General features: G+C 44.0%; 1 protein-coding gene across 9 annotated transcripts in view; it reads right to left on the bottom strand.

Moving 5' to 3' along the window:
* The window catches only part of EIF4G3 (eukaryotic translation initiation factor 4 gamma 3), a 390,421-nt gene that overhangs the window by 245,938 nt on the left and 120,529 nt on the right, over positions 1 to 23,954 (bottom strand). For all 9 annotated transcript variants that reach the window (XM_054008991.1, XM_054008989.1, XM_054008988.1 and 6 more), the window contains exon 4: positions 12,712 to 12,816. In XM_054008991.1, the coding sequence (XP_053864966.1) occupies positions 12,712 to 12,816 (105 nt within the window). The remainder of the gene's footprint in view (positions 1 to 12,711; positions 12,817 to 23,954) is intronic.

Genomic DNA, 23,954 nt, shown 5'->3' on the forward strand with positions numbered 1-23,954 from the left:
GGATCTGGGGCAAAAATCTGTAGGGGCTTGGTCCTGCTTTGAGCAGGGGGTTGGACTAGATGACCTCCTGATGTCCCTTCCAACCCTATGATTCTATTATATGAAAAGGGGAGCCCTTTGCAAACATCTGCTGGGTTTTTCTGCCAGTCCAGGGAGTTCTTGATCTTGGTGGGCAGTGACGGAGGTTTGTCTAGTCTGTAGACCAAGCCTAACAACATCTGGAGACACTGCATTTGAAGCCTGGCGTGAGGTACCACTGCTGTGCTCGCTGCCATACGCCCCAGGAGTTGGAGGCGGTCTGGCTGATATTTGGGGGCTTTTTTGTTCTGTCTCTATGACCATGACCAAGGACAGGAACCTGTGTTGAGGTAGAAATGCTTTGGCCTGTAACAAGTCAATGTGGGCCCCTCTGAGTTCCAGGTGCTGTACCGGGATGAGGGTTGATTTCTGGGTGTTGATCTGTAGGCCCAATTCTGTGAACAAGTCTATTGCGGTTTTGGTAACCGGGCAAGCCTCGTTGAAGAAGGAAGCTCTGAAGAGGCAGTTGTCCAGGTACGATAGTGGTCTTGTCCTAGAGTAAATCTGAAGAACCATCTGTGGGAGGGTAGGAGTGAGATATGGAATTAGGCATCCTGAATTTTGAGGGCTGAAAACCAGTCTCCCTGTTCAATGCTGGAATAATCATTGCAAGACTGATCATCTTGAATTTTTGAGTTTTGACAAACTTGTTGAGTGCTCTGAGGTCTAATATGGGTCTCGAACCGCCCTTCCTCATGGGTAGTAGGAAACAGCAAGAGAAAAAACCTTTGCCTCGTAGATGTTGAGGTACTGGTTCTATAGCTCCTGACTGGAGGAGGCAATCTATTTCTTGTCATAGTAAACTCTTGTGAGAAGGGTCCCTAAAGAGAGACAGGGTAGGGTGATATGATGGGGGAGGGAGGTAAAGTGGATGGAATACACTTGCGAATGATTTCCAAGCCCCATCAGTCCAATGTTATGCATCCCCAGGTGCTGCGGAACATGGCAAGATGGTAGCCAAATGGGTAAGAAAGGTTGGTCAGCTGTAGTGGTTGAGAGCAGTGGTCTGTCAGCACCTTAACCAACATGTCAAAATTGATGTTTGAAGGTGGAGGTTTGTGATGTGGGAGGTTGTGGACCTGATAGTTTGCGTCTGGAGAACCTAGATTTCTTTTGTTGAGGTTCATAAAAGTGGTGAGTCGGGTACTGAGCGGTACGTGATTTATGTTGGGGGTGCTGCCTAATTTTTCTTTTTTGTCTAGGCATTTAGATCCCTAATGAGTGGAGAGTGGCCCTGGAATCTTTATGGGAATGGAGGGACACGTCAGTCTTCTCCGCAAACAGCTTGGTGCCTTCAAAGGGAAGGTTCTCAACAGTCATCTGCACCTCGTTAGGGAAGCTCGAAAGGTGTAACAACAATGCAAGTCGCATAGCCACCACTCTGGAGATGAACCCGGCCACTGTATCAGTTGCATCATCATGGGCTGGCTGAAGCATTGTTTTGGCTATTAGATGCCCTTCCTGGATAACAGCTTGGAACTGGTCATGCTCTGACTCTGGGAGCTGATCACTAAAGCTGTTGAGTTTTGAATAGTTAACATAGTCGTACTTTGCTGTTAAGGCTTGATAATTTGCAATTTGAAATTGCAATGTGGCAGAGGAGTAGGCTTTCCTCCCAAAGAGATCTAAGCGCTTCCAATCTCTATCATGGGGGTGAATCTCATTTGGTGCTGATGGCACTGGGAGTTTACCACATCCACAATAAGGAGTTAGGAGGAGGGAAGGACAAAAGAAATTCCATCTTCCTAGCTGAGACATAATATTTATCGGCCTGTTTACAAGTAGTCATCTCCGATGCTGAGGATTGTCACATAGTTTTTGCAGAGTCCAAGAGAGCCTCATTGATGGGGAGGGCTATTCTGGAGGATGAAGAAGAGTGTAAGGTGTTAAGGAGTTTCTAGTGAGTGTCCTTGATTTCCTCCAAGTGTATCTGCAGTGTGTCTGCAACCCTTTTTGCCAAGTCCTAGAAGAGCCGGAAATCTCTGACTAAGGATGGAGGTGAGGGCATGACTGCCTCACCTGGAGAGGAGGAAGATATGTTGGTCATTGGAGTAACCTCATCCTCAAGTCCACCCTCCTGTTCCTCCAAGATCTCCTCTGGAGATTTCAAGGTTCTGGATACTGTAGCCAAGAATGTCTCGAGGGCTCATGGGCGAGGCTGGAAGCCTGAGAAGTGTGGGGGCAATATGCCGCCCGGGGATCCCAGTATGTTCACTGGGGCAGTGGAACAGAGCCCAGTGATGGTGCTCATGGCTGGCCGTACCATGGTAGTGGCACTACAGACTGAGGATATACCGGAGGAGCCTCTTGATAGCGAGCACCATAGGGAGCATGGGAGGATTGGTGGGAAACAACCTCCTCTGGTGCGCTGTCTGATTTGCCTCTAGAAAGTGAAGGTGCATGGCAGGGTGCCAGAGAAGGCTCCCGTACTTGGAGAAGATTCAGTACCGAAGTCGAGTGCTGAGGAGACTCTGCTATATCAGAGAAACCCTGAGTTCTCCTGAGTGCCAGAATTCTGGCTGTCTGACCGACCCAGTGCCGTTGATGGTACTGAGGGAGTTGGGGATCTCGCCTGCACCAACTGCTCCAATGCCAGACGGGGCACCAATGACAGTGCTAAAGGTACAGTGCATATTGGCAGCATCTTCTTACTGGAGTGCTGTTTGCTCCTATCTTTGTCTATCGGTACCACTGGCTCAATGCCTGTGCCCATCAGGTCCTTAGGCGCGTCACCGGTACCTGCCGCTTCAGATCTTTGTGAGCCATGGGTAACAGGCTTGGATTGTTTTGGTGCTGATGAAACCGAGTGTGTCAACGATCTTTTGCAGCTAGCTCGGGACTCACTCTGGGGACTCACCACTCTCTTTGTTGCTATCTTACAATGGGGTCCATGGCTGATTTCTTCGACCCACAATTCTTGGATGTTGAGGACTGCGGGGAAGACATGTGTCTTCTGGGTGACTCCTGGCGCAAATCTGAGGAAGGTTGGGGGGCTGTTTCCATGAAGATCGATCTGTCTCAACTCCCTGTCCTTTGGAGACCTGAGTCTGAGTTGTTGGCAGAGATGACACTTCTGTGGAATGTGGCCTTCCCCAAGGCAGCGTATGCAGCGAGAGTGCTTGTCTGCCACAGGGGTGGCCTCTTTGCAGGAGAGACACTTCTTGAAGCTTGGTGAGCCAGGCACACCCCATTGGGGGAAGGGGTCCCTGACAAAAGAAGGGGGGGAAGATTTTGTGTTTGTTTTTTGTTTTGGAAGAGAAATAAAGAGAAAAAAACTACAACTAAGACTGAGGAGACTAACAAATAAAAATGCTAAAGAAGCTAACTTATCACAAATGGCCTGCTAATGACTCCATCTCTAGTCAGGGGTGGTTGACAAGGAACTCAGGGGGTTAGCCTGCACATGCTCGTTAGTCTCATGGCAGGGCATGAGGAGAGACAGCACATGTGCTGGCCTAACAGACACTGCTACCAAAGTTGTCTGATCAGCAGCGCAGGGACGCAAGCACACCTACAGTGGAGCACCCATAGGGATACTACTCAAAGAAGAAACAGTTGTTGTGGCACTGGTGGGCAATGGAATTTTTATAGCATGTTGGGGGGGGCAGGGGCTCAGAAAGAAAAAGGTTGAGAATCCTTGTTGTAGAGGACTCACAGGAGCAGTGGGACAGGGGGGAGGGCATAGTTGATCTGGTCTGACCAGCAGAGGATGAGGACATCACCTTGAGAGTGGATACCAACATACCCTCTTGAACAGCATGTGCTGCATTTACTGCTGACGAGGGAGGCAAAAAGATCTCTGGTCGGAGTCCCCCAGAAGCTGAAGATGAGGTTTATTGGGGGGGACGGATAGCTCAGTGGTTTGAGCACTGGCCTGCTAAACCCAGGGTTGTGAGTTCAATCCTTGAGGGGGCCATTTAGGGATCTGGGATAAAAATCTGTCTGGGGATTGGTCCTGCTTTGAGCAGGGGGTTGGACTAAATGACCTCTTGAGGTCCCTTCCAACCCTGATATTCTGTGATTCCAGAGTCGTGAAGCTCCCATTCACGATCAGCGACAAATCTTCTGCTGAGAAAGTTTGCAATCACGTTCTGAGTCCCTGGAAGATAGGCTGCCGACAAAAGGATCTTGTGGGCAATGAACCAGTCCCATAGACTGCCTGCCTCCACACATTGACCAGTTGACCTCTTGTTCCTTTGTTTGTTGATGTAATAGATTGTGGAGGTGTTGTCTGACATGATAAGAACAAGATGGGAGCGAACGGAAGGCAGAAATGCTTGACAGGCACATCATACTGCTCGGAATTCCTGAATGTTGATGTGCATCTTGGATTCCCAAGGGGTCCATGTTCCCTATATCATGTGGTCACCCATGTGTGCTCCCCATCCTGTGAGGGATGTGTCTGTGGTAATCATTCTGCCACAGTACGGAAGAAAGGTGATCCCTGTACAGAACTGCTACAGGTCCATCCACCAATGGAGAGAAAACAGCACCATCGGGGAAACTATCAGCAGAAGATCCAGGACATCATTGCATGGGTGAATACACTCCCTGGAGCCACATCGGTAGATAGTGGAGGTGAGTGAAAGTGGTGACGTACGTGCAGGCTGCCATATGGTCAAGGAGGGATATGCAAGTCCTGACCGGGACAGATGGACTGTTGACTAAAGCTCCTGCAGAGTCCTTTGGTAGATAAGCATGGGCCGGGACTGAGTTGATGGAGGCCCCTATGAATTCTAGGGACTACGTGAGAATCAAAGGGGTTTTTGATGTTGACGCTGCCCAACATGCAGGTCAAGAGATGAGCTTCTTCTCTGGATCATGCTGTGAGAAGCCAGTTGTCAAGATAGGGGCAAATAAGGACCCCAGAATGCATGAGGTAGGCCGCTACAACATAGAAAACCTTGGTGAAGATCCGGGAAACAGCGGTAAGACTCTGTACTAAAAATGTTGAGAGCCAACCATGAACCTCAGAAAACTCCTGTGGGTTGGATAGATATCCATGTGAAAATAGGCATCCTGCATATTGACAGCCATAAACCAAGGCTTTTTCTGGTTACGGTATGATGGCTGCTAAGGTAACCATACAAAACCTGGGCTTGCGGATGAAGAGGCTGAGGTGACGGAGGTCCAGGATTGGTCTCCACATGATCTTTTTCAGTATCAGGAAGCAAGTCAAATACAACTCCGTGCCTGATAGTTTGGAGGAACATGCTCTATTGCTCCTCTTTGCAGTAAAGAGTCTACTTCTAGGGCAAGGATGCTGTCATGAGAGGTGGCCCTGAAAAGGGAACAGGACGGGGGATGGGCATGAGGTAGCATGGTGAACTCGATTGTATAGCCATAGTGGATGACATCCAGGACCTGCTTGTCCATTGTTATTACACTCCAAGCTGGTAAGAAGAGTTCTAGACAACCTGAAGGGGGTGCTTGGTTGCATAGCAGTGGACAGAATAGTTGACGGCTCTCTAGTGGCACTCAGAAATATCGCTTCTGAGTGGACTGCATGTGAGATGATGAAGACTGTGAAGGCAGAAAGCAGAATCATTGCGGATTCTGGTGCTTACAGGAGGTTTGTATGGCCTCTAGTGGAAGTACTGGGGAGACCCAAAATGCTGTGTAGGCAGGTGGTGGACAGTAGAATTTTTGCTTGGGTGTAGCTATATAGATACCCAGCGATTGAAGTGAGGCTCTGGAATCCTTGAGGGAGTGGAGGCATTTGTCAGTTTTCTGATTAAACAGGTGTGACTCATCGAATGGAAGGTCCTCAATGGTATTCTTCACCTCTCTGGGAAAACTGGATGAGTAAAGCCACGATTCCCTTCTTATGACAGTGCCTGTGGCCATTGAGGGTGGCCCCATGAGGTGCTTCTTGCGGCAGAGAGCCTGGCCTTCTCCAGTACAGCTTGGGAAGGACTGGCAGATACTGCACCTTGATGAAATGTGAGCTTCTCCCAAGCAGTAGATGGAGCATTAGTGCCCATTGCTGTTTGAGAACGAACGTGGGCAGGATCTTGAATCCTGGCATCTTCAGCATAATCCAGTATCCAGTGTGGATACACTGGTGAGGGTGGGACTGGAAAAACAAACTCCCCCAAAGTCCAAATCCTAGAAGAACTACCACTAAAAACTTAACTATATAAGAAACAGTAGAATAAAAACAAACTGTAGAGAATTTCTACAACTTCTTCTTTTAAAAGTGCATCAGAGCTGAGAGGACACTATTAGCTCTGACTCAGATCATGCAACAGTGAGAAGGAACTAGAGATGCAGTCGGTCTGCCCCGCCCTTTATCACCTTGGACAAAACCACGAGGCGAGGCGAGGCAAGGGCGCATAAGTGGACCAATGGACGCTACTACTTTCAAATTCTCCAACTCCGGACACAGGGCATGCATGCATAAACCCTCAGTGGAATACAACAGAGACCATCACTCGAAGAAGAACTTTAAAAATGCCAAACTAAATAAATCATAATGATCCACTGCTTTTTATACAAGTAATCTAATTAAAATTGTTATTTGTATTCAATCTTCAGAGGGTGGTTCTTCTGCACCAAGTGCGTAAATAGGTAGGCAAGGTAATTATAATCGCCTTCAGTCACACTGGAAGATAGGCAGCTTTTGTGCACTGTGACTGAAACCTGGGAATGAGATGGACAAACAAAGACACCGGCGAGGAAACCACTTCAAAAATCCTTTGGATATAATATTGTGGGGAAAGGAGAGGGGAAGCAAATGCTTCTGTGTATAAAGGTTTTGGTTCACGTGCACCAAAATGATGGACTGGAAACCACTGAAGTTCAGCACCCATAGCTGCAGTAGGATGGATTGCTGCTGACCTATTCCATTTTCTAATCAGAGCAATTTGCCTTCATCAAAGCTGTCTTCTTTGTGGTTTTACATTTGAAATTTGATTACCAGTGGAGTAAAGAAATAATATCGGAATGTTTAGGTATTCAAAGTCACTTGCTAGGAAAAACCCCTAGTGACTATTTTCTGTGCAGATTTTACACCCCCATGCTGCTGACTTTAGTAAGCAAACAACAACTAAAATAAAATAAAAGCAAACAACTAAAATTTTTAGATCAGTTACTGAGCTGGTTATTAAACACTATGCCAACTGTGTAATGTGACTCTCCCAGTACTGACTGTGCTGGGAATAAACAGGCAAAGTACATACTTGATCATGTCAGACAGGTTCAGAAAAAAGCTGAGTCACACACAGATCTTTCACTACCTGCTCACGGCAGCCCAGCGGAAATTTATGTCAGAGCACAGTCATTAAATAACCTGGCAGAAAGGTGCTGCTCTTTGAACACTTTGCCATCAGTAGCACAGCTACAATGGTTCAGGAGGAAGCCTTTATCACACTGTTCCTTGATTCCTAACGTGACAAAGGGAAATAATATGTTTCTAAGATTCTATATTTACTAAAGTTACATACAGGGAGAAGAAATGGTCTTGTAGTTTAACCACGACTATGAGTCAGGGACAGGTTCTATTCCCATCACCGCCATTAATTCACTGTGTGGTCATGGGTGAGTAAACCTTTGTGCCCTCATTTACCCACCATGTAGAGAAAGCAACTGAACTGGAGTGATGTGAAGCTTTAACTGAATATTTGTAAAGTGCTTCAAAATCCTTGGATGTAACCTGCTTGAGTAGGACAGAAGATATATATAAATACTAAATATTCTGGACGAAACTGAGCTCTCTACTACACCCGAGCAACCCCTATGACAGTTTGCTGCATGGATAAAATTGAAGACAGAATTTGTTTTTTTAAAATACTAAAATTGGTGCCTTAACAAGTTGTATGATATACCATTTGAACACTGAAATAACCATGCTGATCAAAATACAGAGTATCCATCTAAAAGCCTACAAGTTAAAGGGAACTAATATCTTACCTAACCCAGTAAACAATAATTAAAAATGTTAAAGCAAAGACATAAAACTAAAAAAAAATGGGAAATTCTGAGTGAAGACTGTTACAACTTACACCCTTTCTCCCCCCCCCCCCCCCCAAAAAAAAAACACATACATATGTACCTACACACACTTATCTCAGGACAGGTATAGACACATATGGATGATGGTGGCTTTTTATCAGGGAGTGCCAGAATAGCCAAGCAGGGTACAAGATATTCATGGCACCCTTTATATTGAAAAAACAGAAAAATAATTCACCAACAAATATGCAAATTCTACAGAGGGATCACACTGTCTTCCATGGAAAGAGCCGCCTCTGCAGTGTAAGTGCACAGCCGTAACAGGACTACACAACAATCTTGTTTGAGTATCAGAGGGGTAGCCGTGTTAGTCTGAATCTGTAAAAAGCAACAGAGGGTCCTATGGCACCTTTGAGACTAACAGAAGTATTGGGAGCATAAGCTTTCGTGGGTAAGAACCTCACTTCTTCAGATGCCTGAAGAAGTGAGGTTCTTACCCACGAAAGCTTATGCTCCCAATACTTCTGTTAGTCTCAAAGGTGCCACAGGACCCTCTGAATCTTGTTTGAGAAATCATTCCATTTTTTTAAATAAATCTAAATAAAGGCAACCATGTGAAACTGTAGGGCCCTTTGACATGTTAGAAAAACAAATAAGCAACTAAAAACTAGCAGCAAACCCTGCCAAAGAGCCTCCATCTAATACCTACTACTGGGGGGAGAAGGAGCTTTAAGGAGCTTCATTCCTTTGAAGTCTGTCATGTCTGGAGATGGGTACACGGCATACATGCAACCAGGCCCCAAAACCCAGCCCCCCCTGCTATTACTGTACTATTAGCAGAGGAATAGGGGCCTTTATTTCCCACAATCAGCCTCAGAAGTGTGTGTGGGGCGGAGGGAGGAATGTGTTGGTGCAGCAGCCTGCTACTCCCTCACAGTCTAGGCCAGGGAATCTCAAACTTCGTTGCACCGCAACTGCATTCTGACAACCAAGTTACTACATGACCCCGGGGGAGGGTGGAGCCAAAGCCCCGCCACCCCAAGTGTGAGGGGAGAGGGCTGCAGCCCGAGTCCCGCCACCTTGGGTGGGAGTGGAGATCAGGTTTCAGCTTCAGCCCCAGGTCCCAGCAAGTCTAATGCTGACCCTGGCAACCCCATAAAATGGGGTCAAGACCCACTTTGGGGACCAAACCCACAGTCTGAGAACCAGGCAGTCTGTAGCAAGGAGAACTCTTACAAAGCTTTCCCTTGGGCTGCTGTTCTGGGTAGGAAGGGCTTGGATAGGCTGCAGATGGAGAAACACCTTCAGCCCCTAGCTCCCATCTTTCCAGCACTCCACTCATTTCACCACTTTTTATTTTTTAAAGTTAAAACTCCAACAACAACAAAGCTTTTCTATTCCAAAACTTCATGTACTTAATTGTATTTGTTTCAACTTTCTGGCATCTTTCCAAGTTGTGAGCACTTAGCAATAATAAAACAGCATTTCATGCAAGAGTTAAGAGACATGTATTATGCTTAATAGACAGTCTATAAAAACAGCAAGAAAGCCAGTCCATTACCAATAATAATTCATACAAGCACAACAACATTCAGTGATCAACCCGTCTCATCCTAAAATACTCAAGAAAAATACTGTGCTTTGCAGTATGCCTCAAACATGAACAAAACCAGACTAAGAAAGACTATGTAGGGGAGTGAACTCCAAAGTTGAGGAAGGCTAACAGACAATGTACTGGTTCTACCAAAAGCCCCTGATCTCTATACCAAGGGGTTTTCAGCTTGCAGATCTCTGCTGACTGCAACTTGGCAATGCCCATCAGGAGAGAGCTGGCTAACAAATTCTTAGGGATTTACAGTTTAAAACCAACACCTTCAATTCTACTCATTAAACTGACAGTCAAGGGAGACACCAGAGCACTTAGCGTACTGTGCTTTCTCTGAGACCCCACCACTAGTCAGCAGGCATCCACATTCTATACTAGCTTCAGTTTCAGAATGGCCTCAACGTGAAGCAAGCATTTCAGTAACCTAACGTGGAGGTGACAAAAAATGGAAATTTACAGCAAGATCTGTATCTAATAGGAAAGGTGGTACTCTTATTGCCAAGAAGAGATGGCCACTGCTAGTGCCCGAGACTCTAAGGTAGCCTTTCTTAAATGCAGCCATCATGGCCACATGTGGACAGCAGCGGTTTTTCCTGCGGCCACAACAGCTTCCTGGACAGAGATGAAGTAGGGGGCAAAGCAGTGGCCCCTCCCTGGCATGCGACTCCCCACATCCCTTCAGCCTTGGGGCTCTGGCAGTGGGTTCCATCATTTCCCGCCGCCCCAGCTGAAGCTGGGGGACTCCAGGCTTTGTCACTCCTCCCTCCACCACTCCAGCTCCAGCCGTGGGGCTTTGGCTCTGGGCTTCAGCCCAGACCAGCAGGGTGCAGCAGGGCTGGCCTTATCGGGCACCGTGGTCAAGAGGCAAGGAGCAGGGTGAGTATGGAGTGAGATGTCAAGGAGTGTAGATTTACCTATACCTGGTGCTAGCCCATTGGTGACCCTAAGCAGGAAAATTTTGCCCCCTCACCCACACACACACACACTGTATACTAATAATTAATAGGGCCCCCTTGAGCTGGTTGGCGCCCTAAGCAATTGCTTAGTCTGCTTATGTCTAGTGCTGGGTCCGCCTGGATCCAGGAAAGTGTGTTTATGGGGGCAGGGAGAGAAAATTATATAACGCCAACAAGATATATTCTAGCATACCTGCTGAAGACAGAGTTTGCATGCATAACACCAGCATGAGTTAGGCTGTTTATGGTTCTCTCCATTTGTACATTTTAAAGTATCTGTGTATACCTGTCGCTGGACTGAACATCTTGAAAACTGAAATCCCCAGTTTATCCACAGAAGAGGGACAGCATGAGCAAAAGCCGTGCAAGCTTCCCCAAAGTTATCACTGGGTATCACTGTGCCTCAACCTTGATTTCTCTCTGTCTGGATTACTGAGACTGCCAAGAAAACTGCTAATTAATGTCATGACCCATTACTGTACCTTTCGTTATGACTTGCAATGTTCTATTTTTATCAATGTGAAAGCTGTTATAATGCAATCTTGCATAAAACCTGCAGGCTTCCTGTACATGAAGATCCCTTACGGTGGAGAGTTCATTGGATTACTAAAGAAACTGGCTTTAACTAAGGTGTTTGCTAAACATCCCTGGAGAGGGGTGGGGATAATTTTAAATGCATCACAGTTTACATAGCTTCAAAAGGTATCTTTTATTAAATGGATGAAAGGCCTCTGAAGTGACCAAATACAGAGAAAAAAACTGAAAATTTGTGTTATTTACAGAAAGAAGATAAATAAGGGAGACATCATACCTCAGTTCACCTATGAAAACCTTGCTATCTGACTTTGCCAAGAAAAAAGGAAGTATTTCTATATAAAGTATAGATGAACACAGACTACAGAGGATCGCTGAACTTTGGGAGCTGATAAGTACTCACAGGCAGTGAGCCATGGATTGGGAGAACAAGATTGCTTGTAAAAGGAGAAGGTCTAAAGCTAACAAACTTTAACGTTTGATTCCAAGTCTCATAGCACCGGATAGCTCAGCTTTTCATAGACCACAACTAGCTCAGATTAACGCTAAATACTGTTTTTGTTTATGTGTTTATTTTCTTCAATTAAACAAATTTAACAACACCTCTACCTCGATATAACGCTGTCCTCGGGAGCCAAAAAAATCTTACCGTGTGATAGGTGAAACTGCATTATATCGAACTTGCTTTGATCCACCGGAGTGTGCAGCCCCGCCACGCCCCCCAGGAGCACTGCTTTACCGCATTATATCAGAATTCGTGTTATATCGGGTCGCGGTATATCAGGGTAGAGGTGTATAGTTTGAATTTGACCGTGCTGAAGTGCTGAATAAATGTCCTAGATACAAGACAATTTCTGCTGTTGAAGAAGGGATCCAACATCAGACAAAGGAGCTTGGGGAGCTGCCCATAAATGTGCCATATATGACGGTGTCTTTGCTGGCACAAGAGCCCTCAGACTTTAAAGGTGCTGGGGAATGTTTAAATGCCATTACAAAAACTAACAGTCCCAATGGTGGCATTTACACCATCTAGAACGAGACCACAACACTCCTTTCACTTAAGTCAAAGAACCACCAGATGGTAACAACTTTCAGTTAATATAGACCTGTTCTGGGTCTAAACCAGTCCCCTACAGGTGAAAGGCTTAAATACCAATCCTGTAAAAATTCAGTTCTCTTGTAGTTATGTTTTCCATGATATATGTATCTACAATGTGAATTACTAAATATGCTTAGTATTTGTCTATAACTGGAACATCTTTGGAATAAAGCTTTGTTATATGCCACTGGCCCTGTGGCTAACAGAATATTTAACTATTTTAGAATTACTCATACTACATGGACACAAAACTGCGATCTGCTCTGTACACAGAATGTTTAAAAAGGACCTGAAGCATTCCATGTTTACAAAAGAAATTAATGATAATTTGTTCCCCAGTTATCAGTGAATCCCCTGCAAACTGTGATCCCAACGTAAAAAATCCCTAACCTCACAAATCAGAGCCATCTTTTTTAAGATAAAATAAGCAAGGACAGATGCTTTTTGGAGGGACATTTCTCAACCTTTTTCCTCTTGTGACTCACCATCCCACATCCCAGAATCCTTTGTACCAGTTCCCTTGGATCTTCAAAAAGACTGCTGGCTCTTGGGTGGGGTTGAAAGCTTCTGTCCCTCCTCCCTCCTGGCTGCTGAAGTGAGAGTGAGAGAGATTGAAAGAATAAGAATGAGTGAGTGAGTGAGAAAGAGAGAGAGTTTGTGCATGTAGAAGCTCTACTCACTCTCTCCCCTCCTCCTGGCTGGGGGGGAGGGTGGCTTTTTCCACTCTCTGCCCCTTTCTTTTTGAAAAATTACAGACAGCTAAAACATCTTGAGTTTTTTTCTCTCCGGCTCCCACTTTATTTGCTTGCTCTGGTGGAGCTCCACCTTTTCCTCTAACCTTGACTGAGAAAGATTTTTCTCTTTCCCCTCACTGCTGAAAGTGGTAACTGACGCCTCCAATCTGGCCAAAGTTCCACTCTCTCTCCCCTGCCCACCCTCTCCCAAGTCTTGAACCTCATAGCTAAAAGGTAGATACCAAGGACAAAAAGGCCCCATAAGAGAGGTCCTAATGAGAATCCCAGCCCTGAACTCCTCCAGATACCGGAGAGTGGGAAGATGTCGGTATTTCTAACACAATGACCTTCTTGTTCCCTACTTTAGAGCTCCAGATTTCATTTCAGTTCCTGGTACCTTCTTTCCAACAGCCAGAAAAAGATGAAAGAGCTTTATGTCTTTTCTCCCCATCCAGAGCCTCTTGGATGATGCCAGGTTGTGTTACTGCTACTCTACTTCTCTCAAAGTCTGTAACTGAGGAGGGTAGATGGGAGAGAAGAGGTTTCAACCCCTCCCCAGTCTCTTGATTACTGGGAATTCTTTAGTGCAAAGAAATGCAAATGAGAAGCTGTATGTATAATTCCAGATCATTGCTATGAGATTTCTATATCAGCATGTGCTGTTCATTCAAACGTATTAGAAGAGTTAAAAACATTCCAGGCACTGAAGTGTGATTTCAAGGCCATGTAATTTTGAGAAGGCAGAGTGAAGCAGAATGTCTTTTGCAGTGGACACTGGGGTGGTGAAACTGTTTTTCATTGTTGCAGAGTTCTCCTACTCTTGCAACAGCTGAAGGGCAGTGGAATGCCTGGGGCACTCTAAAGGAAAACACGGGAAGTTGTATAGCTAAAACAAGAGAACAGAGTAATGCTTTAACTGGAAAAAGTAGACAAAAGAGGGGGAAATAACCTAGCCATTAATAGTACTACATTAATCAACTTTCTTTTGGTGTTTATTTAAAAGAAAATTAAATAAAACCCAACTAGATTTGTATGACAAGACACACACACCTACACCTCTTTTCCCACCAGAGACATCATACATCCCATTATTCCTTAATCGGTGTCCTGGAAGACTACGTTTGAGGTCCCAAAGTACCATTCCACACCATCACACTGCAAACTTCCATATACACATTTGGAAATATGTAAAGGGGACCAGGCACCATTCTGCCCAGGCATTTTGAATCATTCTTAAAGGTCTCCATTTCATTTTAACCACACACTGATACTTACTTAATACTATGACTTACTAGCATTTTACAAAAAGAACAGGAGTACTTGTGGCACCTTAGAGACTAACAAATTTATTAGAGCATAAGCTTTCGTGGACTACAGCCCACTTCTTCTGTAGTCCACGAAAGCTTATGCTCTAATAAATTTGTTAGTCTCTAAGGTGCCACAAGTACTCCTGTTCTTTTTGCGGATACAGACTAACACGGCTGCTACTCTGAAACCTAGCATTTTACAGATATCAGCTAATCTTCAATGCCCCTATGAAGGAGCCACACTTTAGGACCATGTGCCTTGTTATATAGATATGGATCCTTCTATAGTAGTAAGGGAATGAGGGGGCACTTGTTTCTCAGATCCAACATTCTTGAACTGAGGACACATAAGAAAGGCCGTACTGAGTCAGACCAAAGGTCCATCTAGCCCAGTATCTTGTCTACCGACACTGGCCAATGCCAGGTGCCCCAGACGGAGTGAACCTAACAGGTAATGATCAAGTGATCTCTCTCCTGCCATCCATCTCCACCCTCTGACAAACAGAGTCTAGGGACACCATTCCTTACCCATCCTGGCTAATAGCACTGGTCTACAATTTTTGAGAAGTCGTCTGCTTCAGAGATAAAATGTGCTATTTATTATGTATTTTGATGTGCTGAATTCAAATATGACAATTAAAACAACTGGCTACAATTTCTAAGATATTTAAGTTTTTACATTTTATGTCTATGTATATTTTGTAGATAGTAGAGTTTTAATCATAAATTGTAAACCTAGGTCTTTTCATGTGTTTATGGTTGCTTTACATGATAATATTTCACCTGTCCTGTTTATGTAACACTTTAAAAATCAGCAAAAGGGTTATATAAATAAAATTTATTATGAAACAAAAGGCAAAAAACTATTATGTACATAGTTTAGTCCTATTCAGTGTCTACTCAGCGCTTCTTGGCTTGTCTCTTGTATTCATTAAATGGAGCATCTCTTGTCACTGTCCAGCAATAGTCTGCAAGCATTGATGGGCTCCATTTGCCCGGATAGCATTTCTCCATTGTTGCAATGTCCTGGTGAAATCGCTCGCCGTGCTCGTTTGGTGGAAAAAAATCTAGATGAGAGTGCAAAAAAATGTATCTTTAGTGACATGTTGCAACCAAGGCTTTTGTATGCCTTGAGGAGGTTTTCCACCAACAACCTGTAGTTGTCTGCCTTGTTGCTTCCGAGAAAATTTATTGCCACTAACTGGAAGGCTTTCCATGCCGTCTTTTCCTTGCCACGCAATGCATGGTCAAATGCATCATCTCGAAGAAGTTCACGAATCTGAGGACCAACAAAGACACCTTCCTTTATCTTAGCTTCACTTAACCTTGGAAATTTTCCACAGAGGTACTTGAAAGCTGCTTGTGTTTTGTCAATGGCCTTGACAAAGTTCTTCATCAGACCCAGCTTGATGTGTAAGGGTGGTAACAAAATCTTCCTTGATTCAACAAGTGGTGGATGCTGAACACTTTTCCTCCCAGGCTCCAATGACTGTCGGAGTGGCCAATCTTTCTTGATGTAGTGGGAATCTCTTGCACGACTATCCCATTCGCAGAGAAAACAGCAGTACTTTGTGTATCCAGACTGCAGACCAAGCAAGAGAGCAACAACCTTCAAATCACCACAAAGCTGCCACTGATGTTGGTCATAGTTTATGCACCTCAAAAGTTGTTTCATGTTGTCACAGGTTTCCTTCATATGGACTGCATGGACCAACTGGAATTGATGGCAAAACATTGCCATTATGCAGTAAAACAGCTTTAAGACTCGCCTTTGATGAATCAATGAACAGTCTCCACTCATCTGGATCGTGAACGATGTTGAAGGCTGCCATCACACCATCGATGTTGTTGCAGGCTACAAGATCACCTTCCATGAAGAAGAATGGGACAAGATCCTTTTGACGGTCACGGAACATGGAAACCCTAACATCACCTCCCAGGAGATTCCACTGCTGTAGTCTGGAGTCCAACAGCTCTGCCTTACTCTTGGGTAGTTCCAAATCCCTGACAAGGTCATTCAGTTCACCTTGTGTTATGAGGTGTGGTTCAGAGGAGGAGGATGGGAGAAAATGTGGGTCCTGTGACATTGATGGTTCAGGACCAGAAGTTTCATCCTCTTCCTCGTCTGACTCAAGTGAGAATGATTCTGGTGCATCAGGAACCAGCAGTCCTTCTCCGTGGGGTACTGGGCGTATAGCTGATGGAATGTTTGGATAATGCACAGTTCACTTTTTCTTGTTTGACACGCCTTTCCCAACTGGAGGCACCATGCAGAAGTAACAATTGCTGGTATGAGCTGTTGGATCTCTCCAAATCATTGGCACTGCAAAAGGCATAGATTTCCTTTTCCTGTTCAACCACTGGTGAAGATTTGTTGCACAAATGTTGCAGCATATGTGTGGGGCCCACCTCTTGTCCTGATCTCCAATTTTGCAGCCAAAAGAAAGGTGATAGGCTTTCTTAACCATAGTGGTTATATTGCGCTTTTGTCATGCAAAAGTCACTTCATCACAAACATAGCAGAAGTTTTCTGTACTGTTCACACAAGTACGAGGCATCTCTGCTCACTTTGGCTAAACAGAAATGTGTCCCTATGCAAAATCAAACACTGACAAATAAGAGAGCACAACACTGTATGATTTCTAGAGCTGATATAGGGCAATTGGTTCAGCAGAGCTTCGTTATGATTGCATCATCCATGACTTCTAGGAATAACATGATGCAATTCATATCATATATGACGCAATACCAGCTTCAGATTGCATCATTCATTGTTTTGTCTAAAAAGCAAGTACTGTCCAAACCCAGTCACAGATTTATTCATAGATCCAGTCAAAGATGTATTTTAGTTATTTCTGGTTTAAATTGAGATCCCTTCCCTTTATAACTCACTTATCCTCCACCATTCCCAAGTCAAGGGTCGTATATACTGACCCAATAGCATATCTTGAAAACTAGAGCCAATCAACAATTTTAAGCATCACTTTCGTTCTCAGTGACCCAGAATTAGTAAAGTTTGACTACATTTATTTCAGAAGCATTTTGGCTGTAGAGCAGTGTAGCCATTAATGGACTTAACCTCCATGAATTTATCCAGTTCTCTTTTAAACCCTGTTATAGTCCTAGCCTTCACAACCTCCTCAGGTAAGGAGTCCACAAGTTAACTGTGCACTGTGTGAAGAAGAACTTCCTTTTATTTGTTTTAAACCTGCTGCCTATTAATTTCATTTGCTGACTCCTAGTTTTTGTATTATGGGAATAAGTAAATAACTTTTCCTTATCTACTTTCTCCACATCACTCATGATTTTATATACCTCTATCATATCCCCCCCTTAGTCTCCTCTTTTCCAAGCTGAAAAATCCTAGCCTCTTTAATCTCTCATCTAATCATTTTAATTGCCTTTTTCTGAACCTTTTCTAGTGCCAGTATATCTTTTTTGAGATGAGGAGACCGACCACATCTGTACGCAGTATCCACGATGACTCCAAGATCTTTTTCTTGATTCGTTGTAGCTAAATTAGCCCCCATCATATTGTATGTATAGTCGGGGTTATTTTTTCCAATGTGCATTACTTTACATTTATCCACATTAAATTTCATTTGCCATTTTGTTGCCTAATCACTTAGTTTTGTGAGATCTTTCTGAAGTTCTTCACGGTCTGCTTTAGTCTTAACTATCTTCAGCAGTTTAGTATCATCTGCAAACTTTGCCACCTCACTTTTTACCCCTTTCTCCGGATCATTTATGAATAAGTTGAATAGGATTGGTCCTACGAATGACCCTTGGGGAACACCACTACTTACCCCTCTCCATTCTGAGAATTTACCATTAATTCCTACCCTTTGTTCCCTGTCTTTTAACCAGTTCTCAATCCATGAAAGGACCTTCCCTTTTATCCCATGACAACTTAATTTACGTAAGAGCCTTTGGTGAGGGACCTTGTCAAAGGCTTTCTGGAAATCTAAGTACACTATGTCCACTGGCTCCCCCTTGTCCACGTTTGTTGACCCCTTAAAAGAATTCTAATAGGTTAGTAAGACATGATTTCCCTTTACAGAAACCATGATGACTTTTGCCCAACAATTTATGTTCTTCTATGTGTCTGACAATTTTATTCTTTACTATTGTTTAGACTAATTTGCCCAGTACCGACGTTAGACTTACTGGTCTGTAACTGCCGGGATCACCTCTAGAGCCCTTTTTAAATATTGGCGTTACATTACCTATCTTCCAGTCGTTGGGTATGGAAGCCAATTTAAAGGACAGGTTACAAACCTTAGTTAATAGTTCCTCAACTTCACATTTGAGTTCTTTCAGAACTCTTGGGTGAATGCCATCTGGTCCCAGTGACTTGTTAATGTTAAGTTTATCAATTAATTCCAAAACCTCCTCTAGTGACACTTCAATCTGTGACAGTTCCTCAGATTTGTCACCTACAAAAGCCGGCTCAGGTTTGGAAAACTCCCTAACATCCTCAGCCATGAAAACTGAAGCAAAGAATCCATTTAGTTTCTCCACAATGACTTTATCGTCTTTAAGCTCTCCTTTTGTATCTCAATCATCGAGGGGCCCCACTGGTTGTTTAGCAGGCTTCCTGCTTCTGATGTACTTAAAAAACATTTTGTTATTACCTTTTGAGTTTTTGGCTAGCCGTTCTTCAAACTCCTCTTTGGCTTTTCTTATTACATTTTTACACTTAATTTGGCAGTGTTTATGCTCCTTTCTATTTACCTCACTAGGATTTGACGTCCACTTTTTAAAGGAAGTCTTTTTCTCTCTCACTGCTTCTTTTACATGGTTGTTAAGCCACGGTGGCTCTTTTTTAGTTCTTTTACTGTGTTTCTTAATTTGGGGTATACATTTAAGTTGGGCCTCTATTATGGTGTCTTTAAAAAGCGCCCATGCAGCTTGCAGGGATTTCGCTTTAGTCACTGTACCTTTTAATTTCTGTTTAACTAACCAACTCATTTTTGCATAGTTCCCCCTTTTGAAATTAAATGCCACAGTGTTGGGGTTGTTGAGCTGTTCTTCCCACCACAGGGATGTTAAATGATATTATATTATGGTCACTATTTCCAAGCGGTCCTGTTGTAGTTACCTCTTGGACCAGCTCCTGCGCTCCACTCAGGACTAAATCTAGAGTTGCCTCTCCCCTTGTGGGTTCCCGTACCAGCTGCTCCAAGAAGCAGTCGTTTAAAATATCAAGAAATTTTGTCTCTGCATTTCGTCCTGAGGTGACAGGTTCCCAGTCAATATGGGGATAATTGAAATCCCCCACTATTATTGAGTTCTTAATTTTGATAGCCTTTCTAATTTCCCTTAGCATTTCATCATCGCGATCACTGTCCTGGTCAGGTGGTCGATAATAGATCCCTAATGTTATATTCTTATTAGAGCATGAAATTACTATCCATAGAGATTCTATGGAACATGTGGATTCACTTAAGACTTTAATTCATTTGATTCTACATTTTCTTTCACATATAGTGCCACTCCCCCCCCCCCCCCCCCCCGCACGACCCGTTCTGTCCTTACGATATATTTTGTACCCCGGAATGATTGTGTCCCATTGATTGCTCTCAGTCCACCAGGTTTCTGTGATGCCTATTATATCAATATCCTCCTTTATCACACGGCACTCTAGTTCACCCATCTTATTATTTAGACTTCTAGCATTTGTATAAAAGCACTTTAAAAACTTGTCACTGTTTATTTGTCTGCCCTTTTCTGATGTGTCCGATTCTTTATGTCAATGTTTCTCGTCTGATCTGGCCCTTACATTATCCTCTTCCATCCTCTGCTCCTGACTAAAACCTAGAGAATCTCTATCAATAGACTCTCCTCTAAGAGAAGTCTCTGTCCGATCCACAGGCTCCTCTGCAGCAGTCGGCATTCCCCCATCTCCTAGTTTAAAAACTGCTCTGCAACCCTTTTAATGTTAAGTTAAACACAGAAGTTCCATCGTCTGTAAACATGGCTCGTTCTACTCTACCTCCTGGTAAGCTATTCAAACTCTGAAGCAGATGGGAGGAAGGAAGTACTGAGCGCACCTCAACTGCAGAAGCAAAACATTTCGAGAACCAGCATTCCTATTAATAACCTTCTTTTCTCCTTCATGGTAGTGCTTCTACAAGATCCTCACATTAGGAAGCTAGCAAGCAGTTACAATCCTCTGGAGGAAGAGTGCTGAGGAACTCCATTAATTAAACAGAGATTGGAAAACTGCTCTTTTGACTGAACATTTGATCTAGACTTAGCATTGAGGGAACAGTATTTATGAAAATGTAACTTAAATTTACAAATCTCAGCTATAGGCACATGGCAAATACAAATTACAGATGCTGTCACCACTCTAGTAAAATGAATTCTATCTGCACTTGGTACTTGAGCCCTGGGTCAAATCATAGGAAGTCTAAACATACAATTTAATCAAATGAGAATGCCTTTGGCTCACTATTGCTTAACTCATAGTTTTATCCCTTGATAGGACTACATTTTTTAGAAAATTCAGTAGATATTTATGGCTATTAGGAAGAAAACTAACATCTCTTATAAGTTTGTAATTCTCCAAAACCCTTCTGACTTGATGTTATAGCCACTAGAAAGGCAACTGTAATAAATATGAGACGCAGAGGGTAGACTTTCTAAACATTCATAGATTCACAGATTCTAAGGCCAGAAGGAACCTGTGATCATCTATTCTGATCTCCTATATAACACAGGCCACAGAACTTTCCTGAATTAATTCCTGTTTGCATCAGAGCAAACCTTTTAGAAATCACCCAATCTTCATTTCAAAATTGCCAGTGATAGAGACTTTAACTATTGGAATAACTTATCGAGAATTGTGGTAATTACCCTCACGGTTAAAAATTTGTACCTTATTTCCAGTCTGAATTTGTCTAGACGCAACTTCCAGCGATTGGATCTTATTATACCTATGTCTGTTGTTATCACACAAGTGCTTATAAAAAGGATATAGTAGGATAAGAAGTAATAAAGAGACAAGTGACAAGAATGATTAGGGACACGAAAAAACTCTCAGATGATGAGAGATTTAAAAGATTGGCATTGCTTATCTAAGAGAAAATAGATAAAAGGAGGCATGGTAAAAGTCTACAAAACAATGAATGCTATAGAGAAAGGCAGATTAGGAACTTTTATGCACCCAGTTTCATAATACTAGAACATGGGGACATTAAAGAAAACTGAAAGATGATCAATTCAAAACTGATATAAAGAAATCCTATTTCAAACAACACACACTTAGCCTGGGGAACGCATTGCCGAAAGATGAGATTGAGGCCGATAATGTGGCAGGAGTCAAAAAGGGATTCAAAATTTATATAAATAAGAATATCTAGTTATAATAAAAATATTAAAAAATAAACAAAAGCCTTGGAAAGGATATAAATTCATACTGCAGGGCTTATGTCAACCTCTAACTATTGGAGATTAGGAGGAAACTTTTCCCATAACTGCCTTCTACAAGGTTTCTTGAACCTCCTTTGAAGCAGCTAGTAATGGTCATTTTTGATAACAGGATACTGGACTAGGTCAACCATTGATCTGATCCAATAAGGCAACTCATATATTTGTCAAGCAAGACACCAAATATGAATCTGTCTTGGAAGGGACAGATACTATGAAATGCTTTACTGATTGGTCTGTTTGAAAAAGATGTCTTCGTTCTGGGAAGGGATGGGGGTCCATCTAATCAAGAAAGGGAAAAGCATCTTTGCACACCGACTCACCAACCTAGGGAGGAGGGCTTTAAAAATAACAGAAATATCCAAAACATGAGACCTGTTAATAATGGGGGACATTAACTACCCAGAAACCTGTTGGAAAACAGAAAAAGTAAGATGGCGAAGCACAAAATGCACAGTAAGTTCTTTGAAAGCCAAAATGAGTCGGCAGGGCCTGACAAAATTCACCCTATGCTAGAGTATTAAAGGAACTAGCTGAAGCAATCTCAGAACCATTAGCAGCTATCTTTGAGAACTCATGAAGGACGAATGAGGTCCCAGAGGACTGGAGAAGGGCCAACATAGTATTTACCTTAAAAGGGGGAATAGAGAGCACCCAGGGAATTATAGACCACTCAGCCTAGCTCTGATACCTGGAAAGATGCTGTAATAAATTATTAAACAATCAATTTGTAACACCTAGAGCAGTGTTTTCCAAACTTGGGACGCCACTTGTGTAGGGAAAGCCCCTGGCAGGCTGGGACGGTTTGTGTACTTGCCGCGTCCGCAGGTCCGGCCAATCGCGGCTCCCACTGGCCGCAGTTCGCTGCTCCAAGCCAATGGGAGCTGCTGGAAGCGGCGGCCAGTACGTCCCTTGGCCCGCGCCACTTCCAGCAGCTCCCATTGGCCTGGAGCAGTGAACCGCGGCCACTGGGAGCCGCGATCGGCTGGACCTGCGGACAAGGCAAGTAAACAAACCAGCCCGGCCCGCCAGGGGCTTTCCCTACACGAGCGGCGTCCCAAGTTTGGGAAACACTGACCTAGAGGATATAACAGGGTTATAATTAACAACCAACATGGACTTGTCAAGAACAAATTGTGCCATAGCAACCGAATTTCCTTCTTTGACAGGGTTACTGGCATAGTGGACAGGGAGGAAAATGTAGATGTGATAGATCTTGATTTTATTTCAGAGTAGCAGCCGTGTTAGTCTGTATCCGCAAAAAGAACAGGAGTACTTGTGGCACCTTAGAGACTAAAAAATTTTTTCTCTTACTTAATTGGCGTCTCAGAGTTGGTAAGACAACTCCCACCTGTTCATGCTCTCTGTATGTGTGTATATATCCTCAATATATGTTCCACTCTATATGCATCCGAAGAAGTGGGCTGTAGCCTACGAAAGCTTATGCTCTAATAAATTTGTTAGTCTCTAAGGTGCCACAAGTACTCCTGTTCTTTTTGCGGATACAGACTAACACGGCTGCTACTCTGAAACCTGTCATAAAGAGGATGGTGATCAACTGTTCTCCATGTCTACTGAAGGCAGGACAAGAAGTAATAGGCTTGCTCTGCAGCAAGGGAGATTTAGGTTAGATATTAGGACAATCTAACTATGATATTAGTTAAGCAGTGGAATAGGCGTCCAAGGAAGGTTGGGAAATCACCATCACTGGAGGTCTTAAAGAACAAGTTAGACCAGGGGTGGGCAAACTATGGCCCACGGGCCACATCTGGCCCGTCAAACCATTTAATCTGGCCTTCAGTTCCAGCCAGGGAGCGGGGTCAGGGGTTTTCCCCACTACAGTGCTCCAGCCGGGGAATGGGGTCGGGGGCTTATCCCGCTCCGCGCAGCTCCCAGGAAGCAGCTGGCATGACCCTCCTCCAGCTACTACGTAGTATACAGAGGGAGGTCAGGCAGCTCTGTGCGCTGCCCCATCCGCAGGCGCCGCCCCCACAGCTCCCATTGGCCATTGTTCTCAGCCAATGGGAGCAGCAGGGTTGGCGCCTGTGGACAGGGCAGCATGCAGAGCCGCCTGGCCATGCCTCGGAGCCGGAGGGGGGACATACTTCTGAGAGCTGCTTGTGGTAAGTGTTGCCTGGAGCTTGCACGCCTGAGCCCCCACCATCTCCCCACGCTTCAATCCCCTGCCACAGCTCTGATTCCCTCCCACACGCCGAACCTCTCTATCCCAGCCCAGAGCCCAGAGCTTGTATC

The sequence above is a fragment of the Malaclemys terrapin genome, chromosome 19 (genome assembly GCF_027887155.1).
Source record: "Malaclemys terrapin pileata isolate rMalTer1 chromosome 19, rMalTer1.hap1, whole genome shotgun sequence".
Classification (NCBI taxonomy): Eukaryota; Metazoa; Chordata; order Testudines; family Emydidae; genus Malaclemys; species Malaclemys terrapin.